Source organism: Physella acuta, unplaced genomic scaffold (genome assembly GCF_028476545.2).
Source record: "Physella acuta isolate Inbredline_101_S28 unplaced genomic scaffold, ASM2847654v3 ptg000017l, whole genome shotgun sequence".
NCBI classification, from domain to species: Eukaryota; Metazoa; Mollusca; class Gastropoda; family Physidae; genus Physella; species Physella acuta.
In genome coordinates this window covers 281,526-302,491 of record NW_026731537.1, presented here as the reverse complement: position 1 = coordinate 302,491, position 20,966 = coordinate 281,526, and the positions used below count along the sequence as shown (strand labels likewise).

At 42.2% G+C, this 20,966-nt stretch overlaps 3 protein-coding genes across 3 annotated transcripts in view; 1 reads left to right on the top strand and 2 right to left on the bottom strand.

Moving 5' to 3' along the window:
* Nucleotides 1-350: 350 nt before the first annotated feature.
* The window catches only part of LOC131937049 (glutamate receptor 2), a 138,545-nt gene continuing 117,929 nt past the window's right edge, over nucleotides 351-20,966 (top strand). Inside the window, exon 1 of the mRNA XM_059294236.1 lies at nucleotides 351-776. Within this exon, the coding sequence (XP_059150219.1) occupies nucleotides 605-776 (172 nt within the window). The 5' untranslated portion in view covers nucleotides 351-604. The remainder of the gene's footprint in view (nucleotides 777-20,966) is intronic.
* LOC131937069 (uncharacterized) lies at nucleotides 1,491-5,039 on the bottom strand. The gene is made up of 2 exons (XM_059294258.1): nucleotides 4,903-5,039; nucleotides 1,491-2,341 (listed from the first exon to the last, which is right to left on the bottom strand). The coding sequence occupies exon 2, from the start codon at nucleotides 2,256-2,258 to the stop codon at nucleotides 1,752-1,754; it is 507 nt and encodes a 168-aa protein (XP_059150241.1). The 5' UTR covers nucleotides 2,259-2,341; nucleotides 4,903-5,039; the 3' UTR covers nucleotides 1,491-1,751.
* On the bottom strand, nucleotides 12,042-13,456 carry LOC131937058 (uncharacterized). Its single transcript, XM_059294247.1, has 2 exons — nucleotides 13,329-13,456; nucleotides 12,042-12,884 (listed from the first exon to the last, which is right to left on the bottom strand). The coding sequence occupies exon 2, from the start codon at nucleotides 12,790-12,792 to the stop codon at nucleotides 12,157-12,159; it is 636 nt and encodes a 211-aa protein (XP_059150230.1). The 5' UTR covers nucleotides 12,793-12,884; nucleotides 13,329-13,456; the 3' UTR covers nucleotides 12,042-12,156.

Sequence of the window (20,966 nt, the reverse complement as noted above, 5' to 3'; positions counted from 1 at the left end):
GGGTTAGTATTTGTCTGCTGTCCTCACGTCTGTATGATGATGTTCTATTTGTCTGCCTTTCTCCTGTCCTCATGTTGGTATGATGATGTTCTATTTGTCTGCCTTTCTCCTGTCCTCACTTTGGTATGATGAAAATAAAAAGCCCACCCTCTTGTAAACGTTGGCATAAATAATGTGCTCAGCCGGGTCCGGCAAATATAATCTGTATGTATATTTGGATCATAGAGTGGAGCGGTGGCCCCACACACGCGCGGGAGGGGGAGGCTGGAAATGTACCAGCAGTGAAGCCGGCATGTGATTGGATAGCCGGTTCAGCAACGGGTGATAACTCTAGTCGAACTTCCGTTCACTCAAGCACTGGTTTGTTTACGTTCAGTTTGTTGTTTCTTGTTCATTTTTAAACTACAATTAAAAATAAACAAGTAAGTTTAGTGGATGTGATTTCTGTTGGATGATTTCTGTGGCAGGTAAATCTGGGTCACGCCTGATGTGTCGAGTCAGTGAAAAGTAAATTCTTGTTTCTGCTAGCCGTCTGGAAGTTATCGGATATTGCCGGGATATTAAAGGTAAACACAGCGAGGTTCCAGAGCAGATCTTTCAATCCATGTGGATTAGCAGCAGGACAGACAGACGAGAGAACAGACGACCTAACAGACGAGTGAACACACCTGAACTGACTCAGCTTGTGACGCAGGGCAGGGACATGCGCAATGTGGTCTTTCATCTGCTTCTCCACGCGGCACTGGCCTTAGCGTACACACACAACATCCCCATAGGTAAGTCGTTAGCTTACACACACAACATCCCCATAGGTAAGTCGTTAGCTTACACACACAACATTCCCATAGGTAAGTCGTTAGCTTACACACACAACATTCCCATAGGTAAGTCGTTAGCTTACACACACAACATCCCCATAGGTAAGTCGTTAGCTTACACACACAACATCACCATAGGTACGTTGTTGGCGTTAGCTTACACACACACATCCCCATAGGTAAGTCGTTAGCTTACACACACACATCCCCATAGGTAAGTCGCTCACCTGGCCATCTGGTCTGCCACCTGTACTGCCACCTACCTTGTCACTTGTCCTGCCACCTGATCTAGCACACCTGAGCACACCTGAGCACACCTGACACTTGAGATGTCATCTGTCATATTTTCAATTATTTTGATTACCAGATTCTCTTGTCTGATCTATTTATAACCATCCAAGTTTAGTTTTTAAAGATGTCGGATTAGTTTGAATCAGCTGTGTCGTATCGTACACAAGAGTGTTATTTACTTGCTGCAGTCGGAATACTAAAATTACATTTTAAATTGCAATATAAAACTCAAATGTATTGTACGAATATAAAATATAAATTTAGAATGCGAATGCAAACTTTGAAAAAATCGAATGCAGAATTGTTATATAACATTCAAATTAAAAATTTGAATTCAGAATTGAAATTTAAAACTCCGATGTAAACTGTAAAATTTGCATGCACAAGTAAAGATGTAAAGTTTTACTGTAAACTACAAATATAAAGGGTGAAATTTGAATATTTTTACATTGTTTTTGTCGCTTCCTGTCAGATGTTAAAGTTTTTAGATGTTTGAATTTGATCGCTCACAGTCCTACTGACTCAATTCCTACTGACTCAATTCCTACTGACTCAATTCCTACTGACTCAATTCCTACTGACTCAATTCCTACTGACTCAATTCCTACTGACTCAAGTCCTACTGACTCAAGTCCTACTGACTCACGTTCGAGTGACTTCTAACGCCGACTCAAACTGGTGCTGCGACTGACTCTGCTCTAGCTGGTCGGGGAACCCCTCCAGGTGCCCCACCACCCTGATGGTGCCCGGGGGCTTCCCCTGCAGGGCGCCCCGTGGCTGTAGCTTCAGCGACCCCTGCACCGTGACGTAGCCCTCGACCGTGGCCGACCCCTCGGGCTGGATGACGAGCCTGCCCTGGACCGTCATGCCCCCACTCACGAGCAGGGTGCCGTGCACCAGTAGCGGCCCCTGCACGGTCAGGGCGCCGTCGACCACGAGGAAGCCGTGCAGCGTCAGGGCGCCCTGGACTGTGGCCGTGCCGCCCTCCCGCACCACCAGGGAGCCGTCTGTTTTGATCAGGACGCCGCCCTGGACGGTCAAGTCGCCCTGGACCGTGACGGAGCCGTGTGGCTCCACCGTCAGGTGTTCTTGGATCAGACGGGTACCGTGGGGCCGCACGTCCAGTGAGTCTTGTGCGTAGACCTTCATCTTCTTCTGTGTAGGTGGAGTAGAGGAGATGTAAGTTAAGCTTGTCTCACGAGTTGAGTACTCCCTCCATAGGCCCAGAACATCTGAAATGTGAACATCAATCACAGGTTAACTGGGTTTTTTCTTGGTGGGTTTTTTTCTTGCTGGGTTTTTTTCTAGATGGGATTTTTTCTTGGTGGGTTTTTTCTTGGTGGGTTTTTTCTTGGTGGGTTTTTTCTTGGTTTTTTTCTAGATGGATTTTCTCTAGATGGGTTTTCTCTAGGTGGGTTTTCTCTAGGTGGGTTTTTTCTAGGTGGGTTTTTTCTTGGTGGGTTTTTTCTAGATGGGGGTTTTTAAGGTGGATTTTTAAAGGTGAGTTTATTCTAGGTGGGTTTTTTAAGAAGGATTCACTAAAGTTGAATTCACAAAATGAGTTTTTTCTAAAAGTTGGCGAAAATACACTGTGTCTCAGAAATATGACATTAAATATGCAAATGAAGAACTGCATTAAAGATGTCACAAAGTACTACATTAAAGATGTCACAAAGTACTACATTAAAGATGTCACAAAGTACTACATTAAAGATGTCACAAAGTACTATATTAAAGATGTCACAAAGTACTACATTAAAGATTTCACAGTAGTACTACATTAAAGATGTCACAAAGTACTACATTAAAGATGTCACAAAGTACTACATTAAAGATTTCACAGTAGTACTACATTAAAGATGTCACAAAGTACTACATTAAAGATGTCACAAAGTACTACATTAAAGATGTCACAAAGTACTACATTAAAGATGTCACAAAGTACTACATTAAAGATGTCACAAAGTACTACATTAAAGATGTCACAAAGTACTACATTAAAGATGTCACAAAGTACTACATTAAAGATGTCACAAAAGTACTACATTAAAGATGTCACAAAGTACTACATTAAAGATGTCACAAAGTACTACATTAAAGATGTCACAAAGTACTACATTAAAGATGTCACAAAGTACTACATTAAAGATGTCACAAAGTACTACATTAAAGATGTCACAAAGTACTACATTAAAGATGTCACAAAGTACTACATTAAAGATGTCACAAAGTACTACATTAAAGATGTCACAAAGTACTACATTAAAGATGTCACAAAGTACTACATTAAAGATGTCACAAAAGTACTACATTAAAGATGTCACAAAGTACTACATTAAAGATGTCACAACGTACTACATTAAAGATGTCACAAAGTACTACATTAAAGATGTCACAAAGTACTACATTAAAGATGTCACAAAGTACTACATTAAAGATGTCACAAAGTACTACATTAAAGATGTCACAAAGTACTACATTAAAGATTTCACAAAGTACTACATTAAAGATGTCGCAAAGTACTACATTAGAGATGTCACAAAAGTACTACATTAAAGATGTCACAAAGTACTACATTAAAGATGTCACAAAGTACTACATTAAAGATGTCACAAAGTACTACATTAAAGATGTCACAAAGTACTACATTAAAGATATCACAAAGTACTACATTAAAGATGTCACAAAGTACTACATTAAAGATGTCACAAAGTACTACATTAAAGATGTCACAAAGTACTACATTAAAGATGTCACAAAGTACTACATTAAAGATGTCACAAAGTACTACATTAAAGATGTCACAAAGTACTACATTAAAGATGTCACAAAGTACTACATTAAAGATGTCACAAAGTACTACATTAAAGATGTCACAAAAGTACTACATTAAAGATGTCACAAAGTACTACATTAAAGATGTCACAAAGTACTACATTAAAGATGTCACAAAGTACTACATTAAAGATGTCAATAACGCCTGAAGAACGTGGTTGACTTATCAGTGGCTTCGTTAGCTCAGTCTCCCGTCACGTGTGAAATATTTGGTTAATTTAGCCGGGGCCCGCAGCCTTAGTCTGGCCGTCAAATAATTGCTCCATGTAGCCGGGGGTGCTACAATTAGCTGGAGCCCTGGGACGGAAATGGGTGGACAGTGGGCAGTAAATGACCAACTGTGGTCAGGCATGTCGAAACATTCGGTACAGACAAGTTTAGTCAGGTCTTTAATGTGGGGGGGGGGGTATGTGTGGTGGGTGGTGCGGTGAGTGATGTGTGGTGTGTGGTGTGTGGTGGGTTATGTGTTGTGTGTGATGTGTGCTGTGTGCTGTCTGAGCTCTATGATGTGTGAATAGTGTGGTCTGTGTGATGAGTGAAACAGCATATGTGGCCAGTCAACCATTCATAAGTCGACACGTTCTTAAAACCGCACATTCTCCTAAAGTCTTGGAAAAAGATAAACGCTGATAAACCATTCGTTGATTACATGTCCTCATTAGTATTTGAATGATTTGTCATCAAGTTGCAGAAACCCTTTCGTCTGTTCAATGACTCAAAGAATTGACCCCTGTAACAACGACACAAAGAATTGACCCCTGTAACAACGACACAAAGAATTGACCCCTGTAACAATGACCCCAGGCAGTAATTAGGTCGACTCTGTGTTGCTCTTGTGTGATTACAACATTCTAAAGCAATCTTCAATTTCTACTGGATCAGCCGAGCCGTTTTTAGATTTCATTTGCAATATGAGCGAGACAAATGTAAGCTAAAACGGTGTAGAAGAAAACCTAACCTGTGTTGGAATAGAACGTATAAAAACTAGGCTAGTGTAGAACAAAACATGAGTCTTATCGCTGGGCTGAGTTTGTCGATTTTCTCGTTTGACTTTAAAAACGTTCTTGTCTCCTCTAGGTTTGAGAATAATCTTCCGGTCATAATGGAGATTAGTTTTCAATGCAAACCTTTTATGGTGCATCCTTTCACCTATTTTTAGACTGGGAATCTCCGTTGTTGTGTTGAGTGAATGATGAGGAATTGAACTAATCTTTCGCTGAGCCGTATTAGAAGGATCATGCAATAAATGGAGACATTTCTTAACATCTCTGGAACCCAAGGACGCCCCATCCGGAAAATGGCGCCTAGACTGGCAATATTCGATCATAGATCGATTGTTTTGCCGTGTAAAATTAATCACACGTAGATTAACATGGTGCTTTCGAGTACTTAGTCAGACGACCATGACGTCAAAGCCAGTCGAACCAGACGTCGAAGATAGAAGACATTGACGTCACACCCGGGTGACAATGACGTCCAACTAACAAAAGTCGCGGGTTTTGTAGCGCCAGAATCCAAACAAACGTCAATTTGATGCGGCAAATTGTTGTATTGTCTGACGGTATTTTCTTGATGATCAGCTGTCTATCAAATATCTCTCTGTCCAGATAATTGATAGAAGAATACCTTACTGTCATCACTTTTATACAGATGCCTTAACAATTTTGTATTATCCAAGACCCTTGAGATGAGCTTATGGCAAAACTTCTCGTCGACGTGTTCTTACAGCGGTTGTTGTCGGTTTCGTTGTTACAGTTGTTGATGTGGCAGTAAATGACCTGTTGTTGATGTGGCAGTAAATGACCTGTTGTTGATGTGGCAGTAAATGACCTGTTGTTGATGTGACAGTAAATGACCTGTTGTTGATGTGGTAGTGAGGCAGTCACGATTGTGTACTCTATGAGTCGAAACAATAGTCGTCTGCTTTATCAAGGGGAATACAGCAAATGTAAACACATTCGGTAATTCGTGTCACTTTCATTTAGGCTGGTAAATTGTCACATTTATTTAGGCTGGTAAATTGTCACATTTATTTAGGCTGGTAAATTGGGGTGATCACTTTTGGTCTACAAGCAGAGGTGGCTTAAGAGTGGGGAGCTGAGTGGGCAACAGCCAGGGCCCCCATAATTTTCTTTTACAAAGCTTATTCGCTTTCACTTAACTATGCAATGGTTTCATTTTACTATCAAAACAAATGTTTGAATGTTTGAATCACACGCCTATTTTTTAAGCATCAAACACGTGCACTCTCTAGTATAAATACCTGTTGTCTCATCAAACACGTGCACTCTCTAGTATAAATACCTGTTGTCAGCACCAGACCAGTGCTATCATTAAAGCCGATGGTTTCTAAAAATAGCAGAGTGTGTACCAGCGTTGGCTTATAAAATAGGTTGATTTCAGAGTTAAAGAAAACACAAAGAGCATACTAACTCTGACAAATGAGGTTAGGCTTATGACGATAAAATAGGTTGATGTCAGAGTTAAAGAAAACACAAAGAGCAAACTAATTCTGACGAATGAGGTTAGGCTTTCGATAAACCCCGCTTTGAAAATCAGACAGCGATTGAAAGATATAGGCATATTCATTACTTCGTCGGATCGTTTAGAGATGTGGTAAGCTAGGCCTTAGCAACATAAAAAATCACAATTGTTAGTCATAGGGTCTACACTCTCAATGGACGCCGGCGAGAAAGTATTCGAGAGGCCCATTAATTAATTTAAAAATCATGCACTGCACAATTACAATTAATATGGTTATAAAATCCTGTCTGGTTTTTTTTTCGGACTATACTAAAGATTGGATGTATTTGATGTTTTTAATATTTTCGGTAACTAAATAAAAATTAAAAAGAAAGCAAAAACATTTTTTATAGCGACATAAACAATGGCATCCTACTATTCGATAAGCTACCTAAATTTTATTGTACATGTTGTAAGCGAAAAAAAAAGAAAACTAGGTCATGGGGTTTAAATTTGCATTGTTATTTAAAAACTTTATCTGCAAAATTTTGTAAACAAATAGTTATCGACCACGTACTTCCATTACAGCCAATCAATATCTGTGTTACGAAAGTGAAACATCCGGTTATAATTTAGGTCTGATAAAAATAAATAGAAACGTAGCCTTAAACTCAACAAATTATTTTCAAGTTCTCTGGATTTCCAAATTTTATAGCATTGATTATAAAATATAAAATTTCTGAATTAATTTTTGGCTTAAGTTTTTATTTTTTTATTATTTTTACGGTCGCTTTGTTTGCTAAATCCAAAAAAGCACGTTTTTATTCCATGTCAACAACATGATGGAAGGATCCTCGTCAACTCGCTCGCCTCCATTACTTCTCGCTCACAAGCGTACGAGGCAGTACGCACCATATGGACTAGCAATCAATGACAAAATGCTTGACTGTCTTGCTCACTAGCTACCCTGCTCATAAGATATTTTACATTCTTTTATTTGCAGTGAGGTTTCGTATAGTCATATATTTAGATATCGGATAACTAGATTTAGTTATTTTGGATTAAATCTCCCTAAATCCATTTGGATGCCTGATTATTTTTTTTAGAATTTACCAAAATTCGATGTATTCTGCGCTATTTTGTTTGTGTTCATTTGGTGCGCAATCGTTTTCAGACATGCGATTCTATTGCATTAAAATGTTAAACCATTGAAATTAATAAAGATAATTTAATACAAGCTTTTATATATTAATTCACTAAAACGTAGAAAATACATAATTTCCCTAAATTATATAATTATGTCCTACAATAACTATAAGAAAAGGGTGGGTCATTATTATGTATTTAAAACCCATATTATAAAAGGTTTGTTTTTTTCAGTTTTATTTATAGCTTGTACAACCTACTTCATCAAACAAAAATAAAACTTGTTAAAATGAATCTCTTACAAACTTGTTGAAATGAATCTCTTACAAACTTGTTGAAATGAATCTCTTACAAACTTGTTGAAATGAATCTCTTACAAACTTGTTTAAATGAATCTCTTACAAACTTGTGGAAATGAATCTCTTACAAACTTGTTGAAATGAATCTCTTACAATCTTGTTGAAATGAATCTATTACAAACTTGTTGAAATGAATCTCTTACAAACTTGTTGAAATGAATCTCTTACAATCTTGTTGAAATGAATCTCTTACAATCTTGTTGAAATGAATCTATTACAAACTTGTTGAAATGAATCTCTTACAATCTTGTTGAAATGAATCTATTACAAACTTGTTGAAATGAATCTCTTACAATCTTGTTGAAACAAATCGCTTACAAACTTGTTGAAATGAATTTTTACAAAATTGTTGAAATGAAACTATTACAATCTCGTTGAGATGAATCTATTACAATCTTGTTGAGATGAATCTATTACAATCTTGTTGAAATAAATCGCTTACAATCTTGTTGAAATGAATCTATTACAATCTTGTTGAAATAAATCGCTTACAATCTTGTTGAAATGAATCTATTACAATCTTGTTGAAATAAATCGCTTACAATCTTGTTGAAATTAATCGCTTACAATCTTGTTGAAATGAATCTATTACAATCTTGTTGAAATAAATGGCTTACAATCTTGTTGAAATAAATCGCTTACAATCTTGTTGAAATGAATCTATTACAATCTTGTTGAAACAAATCGCTTACAATCTGGATGAAATAAATCTATTACCATCTTGTTGAAATAAATCTCTTACAATCTTTTTGAAATAAATCGCTTACAATTTTGTTGAAATAAATCTCTTACAATCTTGTTGAAATGAATCTATTACCATCTTGTTGAAATAAATCTCTTACAATCTTGTTGAAATAAATCGCTTACAATCTTGTTGAAATAAATCGCTTACACATCGCTTACACATCGCTTACAAATCGCTTACACAACTATCGAGCAAAAGATTATCCCGGCTCTGGACGCTAAGCTATTTTTATCTCTTATAGTCTGCTGCAGAATGTCCATGCGTCTGTTTATTGTTAGGGAAAGATGGGCCGTGCTGAATGACGCAGGCTAAACATGACGCAGGGTGAGCATGACGCTGGCTAAACATGACGCAGCGTGAGCGCGACGCAGGTTGAGCCTGACGCAGGGTGGACATGACGCGGCAATGATGACGAAAGATTTCTGTTGACTAGAGCCACGTCAAACACATAACTGGACAAACATCTTGGGACAAACATCTTGGGACAAACATCTTGGGACAAACATCTTGGGACAAACATCTTGGGACAAACATCTTGGGACAAACATCTTGGGACAAACATCTTGGGACAAACATCTTTGGGACAAACATCTTGGGACAAACATCTTGGGACAAACATCTTAAGACAAACAGCTTGGGACAAACAGCTTGGGACAAACATCTTGGGACAGCTTGGGACAAACATCTTTGGGACAAACAGCTTGGGACAAACATCTTGGGACAAACAGCTTGGGACAAACATCTTGGGACAAACATCTTGGGACAAACATCTTGGGACAAACATCTTAAGACAAACAGCTTGGGACAAACATCTTGGGACAAACAGATTGGGACAGCTTGGGACAAACATCTTTGGGACAAACAGCTTGGGACAAACATCTTGGGACAAACATCTTAGGACAAACAGCTTGGGACAAACATCTTGGGACAAACATCTTGGGACAAACATCTTGGGACAAACACCTTGGGACAAACACCTTGGGACAAACATCTTGGGACAAACATCTTGGGGCAAACATCTTGGGACAAACATCTTGGGACAAACATCTTGGGACAAACATCTTGGGACAAACATCTTGGGACAAACATCTTGGGACAAACATCTTGGGACAAACATCTTGGGACAAACATCTTGGGACAAACATCTTGGGACAAACATCTTGGGACAAACATCTTGGGACAAACATCTTGGGACAAACATCTTGGGACAAACATCTTGGGACAAACATCTTGGGACAAACATCTTGGGACAAACATCTTGGGACAAACATCTTGGGACAAACATCTTGGGACAAACAGCTTGGGACAGCTTGGGACAAACATCTTTGGGACAAACAGCTTGGGACAAACATCTTGGGACAAACATCTTGGGACAAACATCTTGGGACAAACATCTTGGGACAAACATCTTGGGACAAACATCTTGGGACAAACATCTTGGGACAAACATCTTGGGACAAACATCTTGGGACAAACAGCTTGGGACAGCTTGGGACAAACATCTTTGGGACAAACAGCTTGGGACAAACATCTTGGGACAAACATCTTGGGACAAACATCTTGGGACAAACAGCTTGGGACAAACATCTTGGGACAAACATCTTGGGACAAACATCTTGGGACAAACACCTTGGGACAAACATCTTGGGACAAACACCTTGGGACAAACATCTTGGGACAAACATCTTGGGACAAACAGCTTGGGACAAACATCTTGGGACAGCTGGGGACAAACATCTTGGGACAAACATCTTGGGACAAACATCTTGGGACAAACATCTTGGGACAAACATCTTGGGACAAACACCTTGGGACAAACATCTTGGGACAAACACCTTGGGACAAACATCTTGGGACAAAAATCTTGGGACAAACAGCTTGGGACAAACATCTTTGGGACAAACAGCTTGGGACAAACATCTTGGGACAAACATCTTGGGACAAACAGCTTGGGACAAACATCTTGGGACAAACAGCTGGGGACAAACATCTTGGGACAAACAACTTGGGACAAACATCTTGGGACAAACAACTTGGGAAAAACAGCTTGGGACAAACATCTTGGGACAAACAGCTTGGGACAAACATCTTGGGACAAACAACTTGGGACAGCTGGGGACAAACATCTTGGGACAAACATCTTGGGACAAACATCTTGGGACAAACATCTTGGGACAAACATCTTGGGACAAACAGCTTGGGACAAACAGCTTGGGACAAACATCTTGGGACAAACATCTTGGGACAAACAACTTGGGACAGCTTGGGACAAACAGCTTGGGACAAACAGCTTGGGACAAACAGCTTGGGACAAACATCTTGGGACAAACATCTTGGGACAGCTGGGGACAAACATCTTGGGACAAACATTTTGGGACAAACAACTTGGGACAAACAGCTTGGGACAAACAGCTTAAGACAAACAGCTTGGGACAAACATCTTGGGACAAACATCTTGGGACAAACATCTTGGGACAAACAGCTTGGGACAAACATCTTGGGACAAACATCTTGGGACAAACACCTTGGGACAAACATCTTGGGACAAACATCTTGGGACAAACATCTTGGGACAAACAGCTTGGGACAAACATCTTGGGACAGCTGGGGACAAACATCTTGGGACAAACATCTTGGGACAAACATCTTGGGACAAACATCTTGGGACAAACAGCTTGGGACAAACATCTTGGGACAAACATCTTGGGACAAACATCTTGGGACAAACATCTTGGGACAAACATCTTGGGACAAACATCTTGGGACAAACATCTTGGGACAAACATCTTGGGACAAACATCTTGGGACAAACATCTTGGGACAAACATCTTGGGACAAACATCTTGGGACAGCTGGGGACAAAGATCTTGGGACAAACATTTTGGGACAAACAACTTGGGACAAACAGCTTGGGACAAACATCTTTGGACAAACAGCTTGGGACAAACATCTTGGGGCAAACATCTTGGGACAAACATCTTGGGACAAACATCTTGGGACAAACATCTTGGGACAAACATCTTGGGACAAACATCTTGGGACAAACATCTTGGGACAAACATTTTTGGACAAACAACTTGGGACAAACAGCTTGGGACAAACATCTTGTGACAAACAGCTTGGGACAAACAGCTTGGGACAAACATCTTGGGACAAACATCTTGGGACAAACAGCTTGGGACAAACATCTTGGGACAAACATCTTGGGACAAACATCTTGGGACAAACATCCAACATTTACAGATTACTTACAAACGTATTGAATATCAAATTTTAAAATGCGAAATTTTGAATGGTATCTAAAATGCAAAGTTAAAACATGAACATTAATTTAGAAATTTGTATGTAAAAACTGTAGGTGAAGCTTGGAATACTATAGGTAAATGTAAAATTTTATTTAAACTGAGTATAAAATATAAGTAAACAAATAATAAAAGTAAAAACGTTGTTTAAGTCGTTTTCTGTCACTGTCATCGATTTGTCGTTGGTGTCGTTAGTGTCAGTCGGTGTAAACAGTCGTACTGAACCCGCCCCTGTTGAACCCGTCCCTGTTGAACCCGCCCCTGTCGGCCCCACCCCTACACATCCCTGCGAGACCTAACTTAGAATGGCTGCTTGGTAAACTCTGCTCCTGTTGGCCCGGAAATTCCATGAAATGACCTTGAACATTTAAGGTGGCTGGCGGTCGTCCATTAAGCTGACCTCGCGGCCTGACATTGAGTCGACCTTGAACTGTTAATGTGCCATCCACTATGACGGAGCCTTCTGCCTCTATGGTCATGTGACCTTGTACCGTGAGGGCGCCTCCAATGATCAGGATACCGCACACAGTGAGGGGCCCCATTACGCTCACCGTGCCGTCCACCATCAGGTAGCTGTGTAGCATCAGGCTACCCCGCACTGTCAGGCTACCCTCTACCGACAGGGTACCGAGGAGCGAGAGGGACCCTTGGATGGTCAGCTGGCCGTCTCGGCTGACCAGCATGGAGCCTTTTGGTTGGATCCAAATGTTGCCCCGAGCTAGGATTGGACCCAGAACCCGCACTGATCCATGCGACTCGACCGTCATTGTGTCTTGGATCACTTGGTAACTATGCTGAGGTAGGATCAGCGAATCTTGTGCGTAGACTTTCATTATCGAGTCTACGTGTCTGTAGGTGAAGCAGAGGATAGGTGCGCTTCTTTACGCTTGTCTCAACCGCTGAATAGTCGCCGTCTGAAGAATGTCTGGAATGTATACATTAGTGGCTCGTTAGCTGGGTGGGTTTATTTCAGGTGGGTTAATCATAGGTGGGTTTATTTAGGTGGGTTAATCTTAGGTGGGTTTATTTAGGTGGGTTAATCATAGGTTGGTTTACTGGGGGTGGATTAACTAGAGGTGGGTTTAATAAAGATAGATAAAATAAAATGCGCTTGCTAAATTGGATTTAGTGATTCTGAATTCACTCGCAATTGTTTTCTTTTAAGATGGCCAATGAACGTGTACAAAGTTGATTTGAGCAAGATTAGAACTTAAACGTCAAGGCGTCCATATAAGCAAACGATTTCACGTTACTGCTGTAGTGTGCTAGGAAAGTATTGTAGACTGTGATATTATAGACGCCAGATTTTCTACTGGGCTTAGCGATTTGAGACAAATGTAAGCTAAAATGTTGTAGAAGAAAACCTAACCTGTGTTGGAATAGAACGTATAAAAACTAGGCTAGTGTAGAACAAAACAAGAGTTTTTTATTGAGCTGAGTTTGTCGATTTTCTCGTTTGACTTTAAAAACGTTCTTGTCTCCTCTAGGTTTGAGAATAATCTTCCGGTCATAATGGAGATTAGTTTTCAATGCAAACCTTTTATGGTGCATCCTTTCACCTATTTTTAGACTGGGAATCTCCGTTGTTGTGTTGAGTGAATGATGAGGAATTGAACTAATCTTTCGCTGAGCCGTATTAGAAGGATCATGCAATAAATGGAGACATTTCTTAACATCTCTGGAACCCAAGGACGCCCCATCCGGAAAATGGCGCCTAGACTGGCAATATTCGATCATAGATCGATTGTTTTGCCGTGTAAAATTAATCACACGTAGATTAACATGGTTCTTGAGAGTACTTAATCAGGCGACCTTGACGTCAAAGCCAGTCGACCTTGACATCATAGCCAGACGACCTTGACGTCAAAGCTTAACGACCTTGACATCACAGCCAGACGACCTTGACATCACACCCAGAAGAGTGACAACAAAGATCTTGTAACGAGGAAATCCAAGCAAATGTCACTTTGGTACCTGCACATTGTTTTCTTGTCTGACCGTGTATAACATCTCTCTCTCTCTCTCTCTCTCTCTCTCTCTCTAGATAGATAGATCAATGTTAATCTCTCCTCACTTTTATACCTGTGTCTCAGCAATGTTTGCAGTCAGCAGAAAACAATGGACAAGTTTTTGTCTGATCTAAAGGTTGACTGGTTGCTGGTTTAGGTTGACTGGTTGCTGGTTTAGGTTGACTGGTTGCTGGTTTAGGTTTAAGTGGTGGTATTTGGGTGGGGAGTGATTATGTTGGTGGTGTAATGGGGCGGGGGAAAGTTACCTTGGTGTTTTCCTGTGGTAATCGTCACTGGGTACCTTCAGCTGGATGTCTGAATACGTCATAACAGATTTATCAACATTAGATCTATTGAGCATCCAAATGTTGGAACATTAAATCTATGGAGCATCCAAATTTTGGAACATTAAATCTATGGAGCATCCAAATTTTGGGACATTAAATCTATGGAGCATCCAAACCTTGCGACATTAGATCTATGGAGCATCCAAATTTTGGGACATTAAATCTATGGAGCATCCAAACCTTGCGACATTAGATCTATTGAGCATCCAAATGTTGGGACATTAGATCTTTGGAGCATTCAAACCTTGGGTCATTAGATCTATTGGATTATCTAACATCTCTACGTTAGAGCTATGTCGCCACCAAATATTGATAGATTTGAGCTATATAATAAGCACAATTGCTACATTCGAACTAAATATCCACCAAATGTAGCCATTTTTGTAGTTGATAATACTTCAGCGAACCCGAAAAATTTGTTGAAATGAATCTCTTACACAAATATCCAGAAAAGATTTACTGCGGCTCTGGGTGCTAAGCTATTTTATCTCCCATAGTCTGCTTAAGAATTTCCATGCGTCTGTTTATTGTTGTAGCGAAGCTGTTTGGAGCTGAATGACGCAGAGTCCGAATGACGCAGGATTTCTGGGGACTTAAAATGAAAAGCCACCACAACAAGCAGCTATCGTTCCCTAGAGAATGTGAACAAACAGATCAGAACATGATTCCAGAGTTCCAGTGGAGATGGCCAAGTACGAGTTCCAAGTGTTGCGACTTGCTTTTTTCCTCGTTAAAAACGGAAATAATTTTTAAAAACGGCGGACGAGTTGTTTTTTTTGTCGCGTCTCTGGCGATTCTGGTGTGTTATAAACTCTCATGTTGTTTATTGCTTAAGGTGTAGGGGAGATGAGGCCCGTCCCCGGGGAGGGGAGAGAAAATGAAAAGTTTGGACGAGATTTCAAAAGTGTCGCTAAAACAAGCACTCGACATGTTCTGGGCGGCTTAACGCTTGATGAAACACAGGACCACAAGTCTGTAGGACCACAAGTCTGTAGGACCACAGGACCACAAGTCTGTAGGACCACTAGTCTGTAGGACCACAAGTGTGTAGGACCACAGGAACACAAGTCTGTAGGACCACAAGTGTGTAGGACCACAGGACCACAAGTCTGTAGGACCACAAGTCTGTAGGACCACAAGTGTGTAGGACCACAAGTGTGTAGGACCACAAGTCTGTAGGACCACAAGTCTGTAGGTCCACAAGTCTGAAGGACCACAAGTCTGTAGGACCACCGGACCACAAGTCTGTAGAACCACAAGTCTGTAGGACCACAGGACCACAAGTCTGTAGGACCACAGGACCACAAGTCTGTAGGACCACAAGTGTGTAGGACCACAAGTCTGTAGGACAACAGGACCACAAATCTGTAGGACCACAAGTGTGTAGGACCACAGAACCACAAGTGTGTATGACCACAGGACCACAAGTCTGTAGGACCACAGGACCACAAGTCTGTAGGACCACAGGACCACAAGTCTGTAGGACCACAAGTCTGTAGGACCACAAGTCTGTAGGACCACAAGTCTGTAGGACCACAGGACCACAAGTCTGTAGGACCACAAGTCTGTAGGACCACAAGTCTGTAGGACCACAAGTCTGTAGGACCACAGGACCACAAGTCTGTAGGACCACAAGTCTGTAGGACCACAAGTCTGTAGGACCACAGGACCACAAGTCTGTAACACCAGAGAACCCGTACATCACATGACCATTAGACCACGTGACGTGTTCAACAGCTCATTGAAAGACCTGTCTGACCTTTGACCTCACAGAGATAAACTCGCCTACTGTAGCCATGAAATGACGTCATTTATACTCGTCTGTCTTTTTGTCGGCCGGTATGTCTGGCTGTATGTCTGTGATAGTATGACGCTTTATACATCACTCGGCGTGATACAAAATTTATCTGTGTCTATATCACGTGATACATATGTGTATCTGTGTCTACATCACATGGTACAAAAGTGGATCTGTGTCTACATCTCATGTTTGTATGGCCGTGAGTATGGCTGGTCAACTGATCAATCATCTACTCTAGATATGAAGTCAGCCGATAGCGAGTTGCCATAACACCACACCCCCACCCCTACCCACACCAATCCCCCACCCCTACCCACACACACACCCCTACCCAGTCCCCTACCCAGTCCCCTACCCACACCCCTACCCACACCCCTACCCACACCCCTACCCACACCCCTACCCACACCCCTACCCACACCCCTACCCACACCCCTACCCAGTCCCCTACCCACACCCCTACCCACACCCCTACCCACACCCCTACCCACACCCCTACCCACACCCCTACCCACACCCCTACCCACACCCCTACCCAGTCCCCTACCCACACCCCTACCCACACCCCTACCCACACCCCTACCCAGTCCCCTACCCACACCCCTACCCACACCCCTACCCACACCCCTACCCAGTCCCCTACCCACACCCCTACCCAGTCCCCTACCCACACCCCTACCCACACCCCTACCCACACCCCTACCCAGTCCCCTACCCACACCCCTACCCACACCCCTACCCAGTCCCCTACCCACACCCCTACCCCCACCCCTACCCACACCCCTACCCACACCCCTATCCACATCCTTACCCATACCCCTACCCACACCCCTACCCACGCCCCTACCCACGCCCCTACCCACAAACCTACCCACACCCCTACACATACCCCTACCCACACCCCTACCCTGTCCCCTACCCACACCCCTACCCACATTCTACCCACACCCCTACCCACACTTTCCTACCCACACCCCTACCCACACCCCTACCCACACCCCTACCCACACCTCTACCCACACCCCTACCCACACCCCTACCCACACCCACCCACTGATCGCTGCTGATAGAATGAGGCGAGATGTCCAGGATGTATTCCATCGTCTCTCATGGGGGTCGGTACATCATAGGAGTTGGTGCATCTGGGGGGTTGGTGCATCAGGGGGGTTGGTGCATCAGGGGATTGGTACATCAGGGGGGTCGGTGCATCATAGGGGTTGGTACATCAGGGGGGTTGGTGCATCAGGGGAGTTGGTACATCAGGGGGGTCGGTGCATTATCGGGGTTGGTGCATCATAGGGGTTGGTACATCAGGGGGGTTGGTACATCAGGGATTTGGTACATCATAGGGGTTGGTGCATCAGGGGGGTTGGTGCATCAGGGGGGTTGGTGCATTAGGGGGGTTGGTGCATTAGGGGGGTTGGTGCATCAGGGGGGTTGGTGTATCATAGGAGGCTGGTTCATCAGGGGGTTGGTGCATTAGGGGGGTTGGTACATTAGGGGGGTTGGTACATCATAGGGTTTGGTGCATCAGGTGGGTTGGTGCATCAGGGGGGTTGGCGCATTAGGGGGGTTGGTGCATCATCGGGGTCAGTGCATCAGCGGGTTGGTGCATCAGTGGGTCGGTGCATCAATGGGGTTGGTGCATCAGTGGGTCGGTGCATCAGTGGGGTTGGTGTATCATAAGGTCGGCGCATCAGGGGGTCGGTGCATCAGGGGGGGGGGTTGGTGCATCAGGGGGGTTGGTGCATCAGGGGGCTGGTACACTACAAATATGGGTAGCCTCTAGCAGTATAAAAGTGGGTAGCCTGTAGCAGTACAAATGTGGGTAGCCATTTATCTGAATATGTCATCAGATGGAAAACTTCTCGTGGTTTAACCAACCAATCACACGTCATGTAGCAAACAGACATTTTTGTTGCATCAGTTTTGTCATCAGTTTTTATCTGAAATATTTCAGACCTAATTGTCGGAAAATAATTAACAAGCTATTTCAAGAAACATTGCAGGGGAATGAAAATGAAATTTGATATGTTGACATTTCACTCGGGTCGATAATGTGTTCAACAAAACAGCTGGGTTGATTCATTCGCTGGTGGCTACTGTAGGTCTTCTGATGGTCCTATGGTCAAACTGTTAGGTCATCTGATGGTTCTATGGTCAAACTGTTAGGTCTTACCAATTATCTAAGACAATCAATTTTCCAATCATGTAACACAATCAACTTTACAATCATCTAACACAATCAACTTTACAATCATCCAACACAATCAACTTTACAATCATCAAACACAATCAACTTTACAATCATCAAACACAATCAACTTTACAATCATCAAACACAATCAACTTTACAATCATCAAACACAATCAACTTTACAATCCGTTTAATATTGATGACGTCGACAAACATTGAGAGGGAAAAAGGCCGTCGCATACTTCCCCGGATGTAGGCCATCACGTGGTTTGTGACACGTGATCAATCGTCTTGATATCGGCCATTAGAGATCGAGCGCTAAACAGCCATCAAATGTGGACGCGGCGTCAGACGGCTATCATCAAATGTGGACGCGGCGTCGGAGAGTCATCAGTGACGGATCTCGCACGGCCGCAGCCACCTAGGATCAGCCAATCAGAGCATCAGCTAACCCGTCACGTGTCACACTGTATCGGGTAGAGCCCATAAAGCACGAGCAGCTAATAATAGACGACCAATCGTTGCCCTAATGCCAGTAGAGCCTGATCTGCCATGCATATTGAGGAACCCAGCGATTAGTTTTTTCTGACGGTCCAGTTGTGCTGGTAGACACGCTGACCCACACTCAAGGTCGCTGCTGGCGCTGGGTAGGTTTAACCATCTCTAAAGAGTAGGTTTAATCCACTACCATCCCTAAAGAGTAGGTTTAATCCACTACCATCCCTAAAGAGTAGGTTTAATCCACTACCATCTCTAAAGAGTAGGTTTAATCCACTACCATCTCTAATGAGTAGGTTTAATCCACTACCATCTCTAAAGAGTAGGTTTAATCCACTACCATCTCTAATGAGTAGGTTTAATCCACTACCATCTCTAAAGAGTAGGTTTAATCCACTACAATCTCTAATGAGTAGGTTTAATCCACTACCATCTCTAAAGAGTAGGTTTAATCCACTACAATCTCTAAACAGTAGGTTTAATCCACTATCATCTCTAAAGAGTAGGTTTAATCCACTACCATCTCTAATGAGTAGGTTTAATCCACTACAATCTTTAAAGAGTAGGTTTAATCCACTACCATCTCTAATGAGTAGGTTTAATACACTACCATCTCTAAAGAGTAGGTTTAATCCACTACCATCTTTAAAGAGTAGGTTTAATCCACTACAATCTTTAAAGAGTAGGTTTAATCCACTACCATCTCTAATGAGTAGGTTTAATCCACTACAATCTCTAATGAGTAGGTTTAATCCACTACCATCTCTAAAGAGTAGGTTTAATCCACTACCATCTCTAAAGAGTAGGTTTAATCCACTACAATCTTTAAAGAGTAGGTTTAATCCACTACAATCTCTAATGAGTAGGTTTAATCCACTACCATCTCTAAAGAGTAGGTTTAATCCACTACCATCTCTAAAGAGTAGGTTTAATCCACTACCATCCCTAAAGAGTAGGTTTAATCCACTACCATCTCTAAAGATTAGGATTAAAACATCCTCTGTAAAACGTAGTTTTTAAAAATAAATCATTTGACAACTTGCTAAGCCTCTGTACAAGCACATTGCTTTAGTCGCCATCTTCATCACACACATTACCACACACCCTCACAACCACACACCCTCACATTTACACCACACCCTCACATTTACATTTCACCCCCCCCCCTTCCCAATTGAACACATGTCAATTAGTCCCACAGCAAATCATCTGACCAAATCAACGAGAATTGACATCAGATAATTCTCACAACTCGTGTCTAGCAAACCTCGATTTAGCTACATATTTTTTGTCGACTCTTTGACTAAAATGTTTTCTTGAGTGAAGATGTTGTGTTTTGTTTTCGTCTATAATAATGATAGGCGATTGTGATAGATGGACGATTATCTTAAGATACATCTCAAGTCAGTGTGACGGATGTAGCGTGTGTTGGATACAGAGACTGGCGCGTCTGGACACTTGACTGGGTTGGTTTTCAATGACATATGGTTACACGGACAGTATATGAGGCGGGGTAATAGATGTATGACGTATGTCACGTCTAGATGGCTGTATGACGTATGACACGTCTAGATGGCTGGCTGTAGATGCTTGCAGAAGTGAAGTAGGAAGGCCATAAAATACGAGAGTCTCACAAGAAGGGCTGCAATAAACCTCTCGAATCACGGGCACATAATCGGGATATAATCATGGCCTAATCATGGTATAATCATGCCCTAATCATGGAATAATCATGACCTCATCATGAAATAATCTTGGTCTAATTATAGTCTAGTCTCGTGACTGTAATGATTCCAGCTTGAAGTAACAATAAAGTAGTGCCTTACAGCCAACCGACTCATGAGATGCGATATTTGATGCGATAAAGCACGCACGTACATAGAAATATCTATCGATAGAAATGTGTTTATTACTTAAATTAACAGTAAGTATTGACCAGCAAATGTACAACATTTAGTGTGGGGGTTGGCTGGTCACCACTTGGTGTGGGGAGTTGGCTGGTCACTACTTGATGTGGGGGTTCACCACTTGGTGTGGGGGAGTTGGCTGGTCACCACTTGATGTGGGGGGTTGGCTGGTCACCAGTTGATGTGGGGGGTTGGCTGGTCACCACGTAGTGTGGGGGGTTGGCTGGTCACCACGTAGTGTGGGGGGT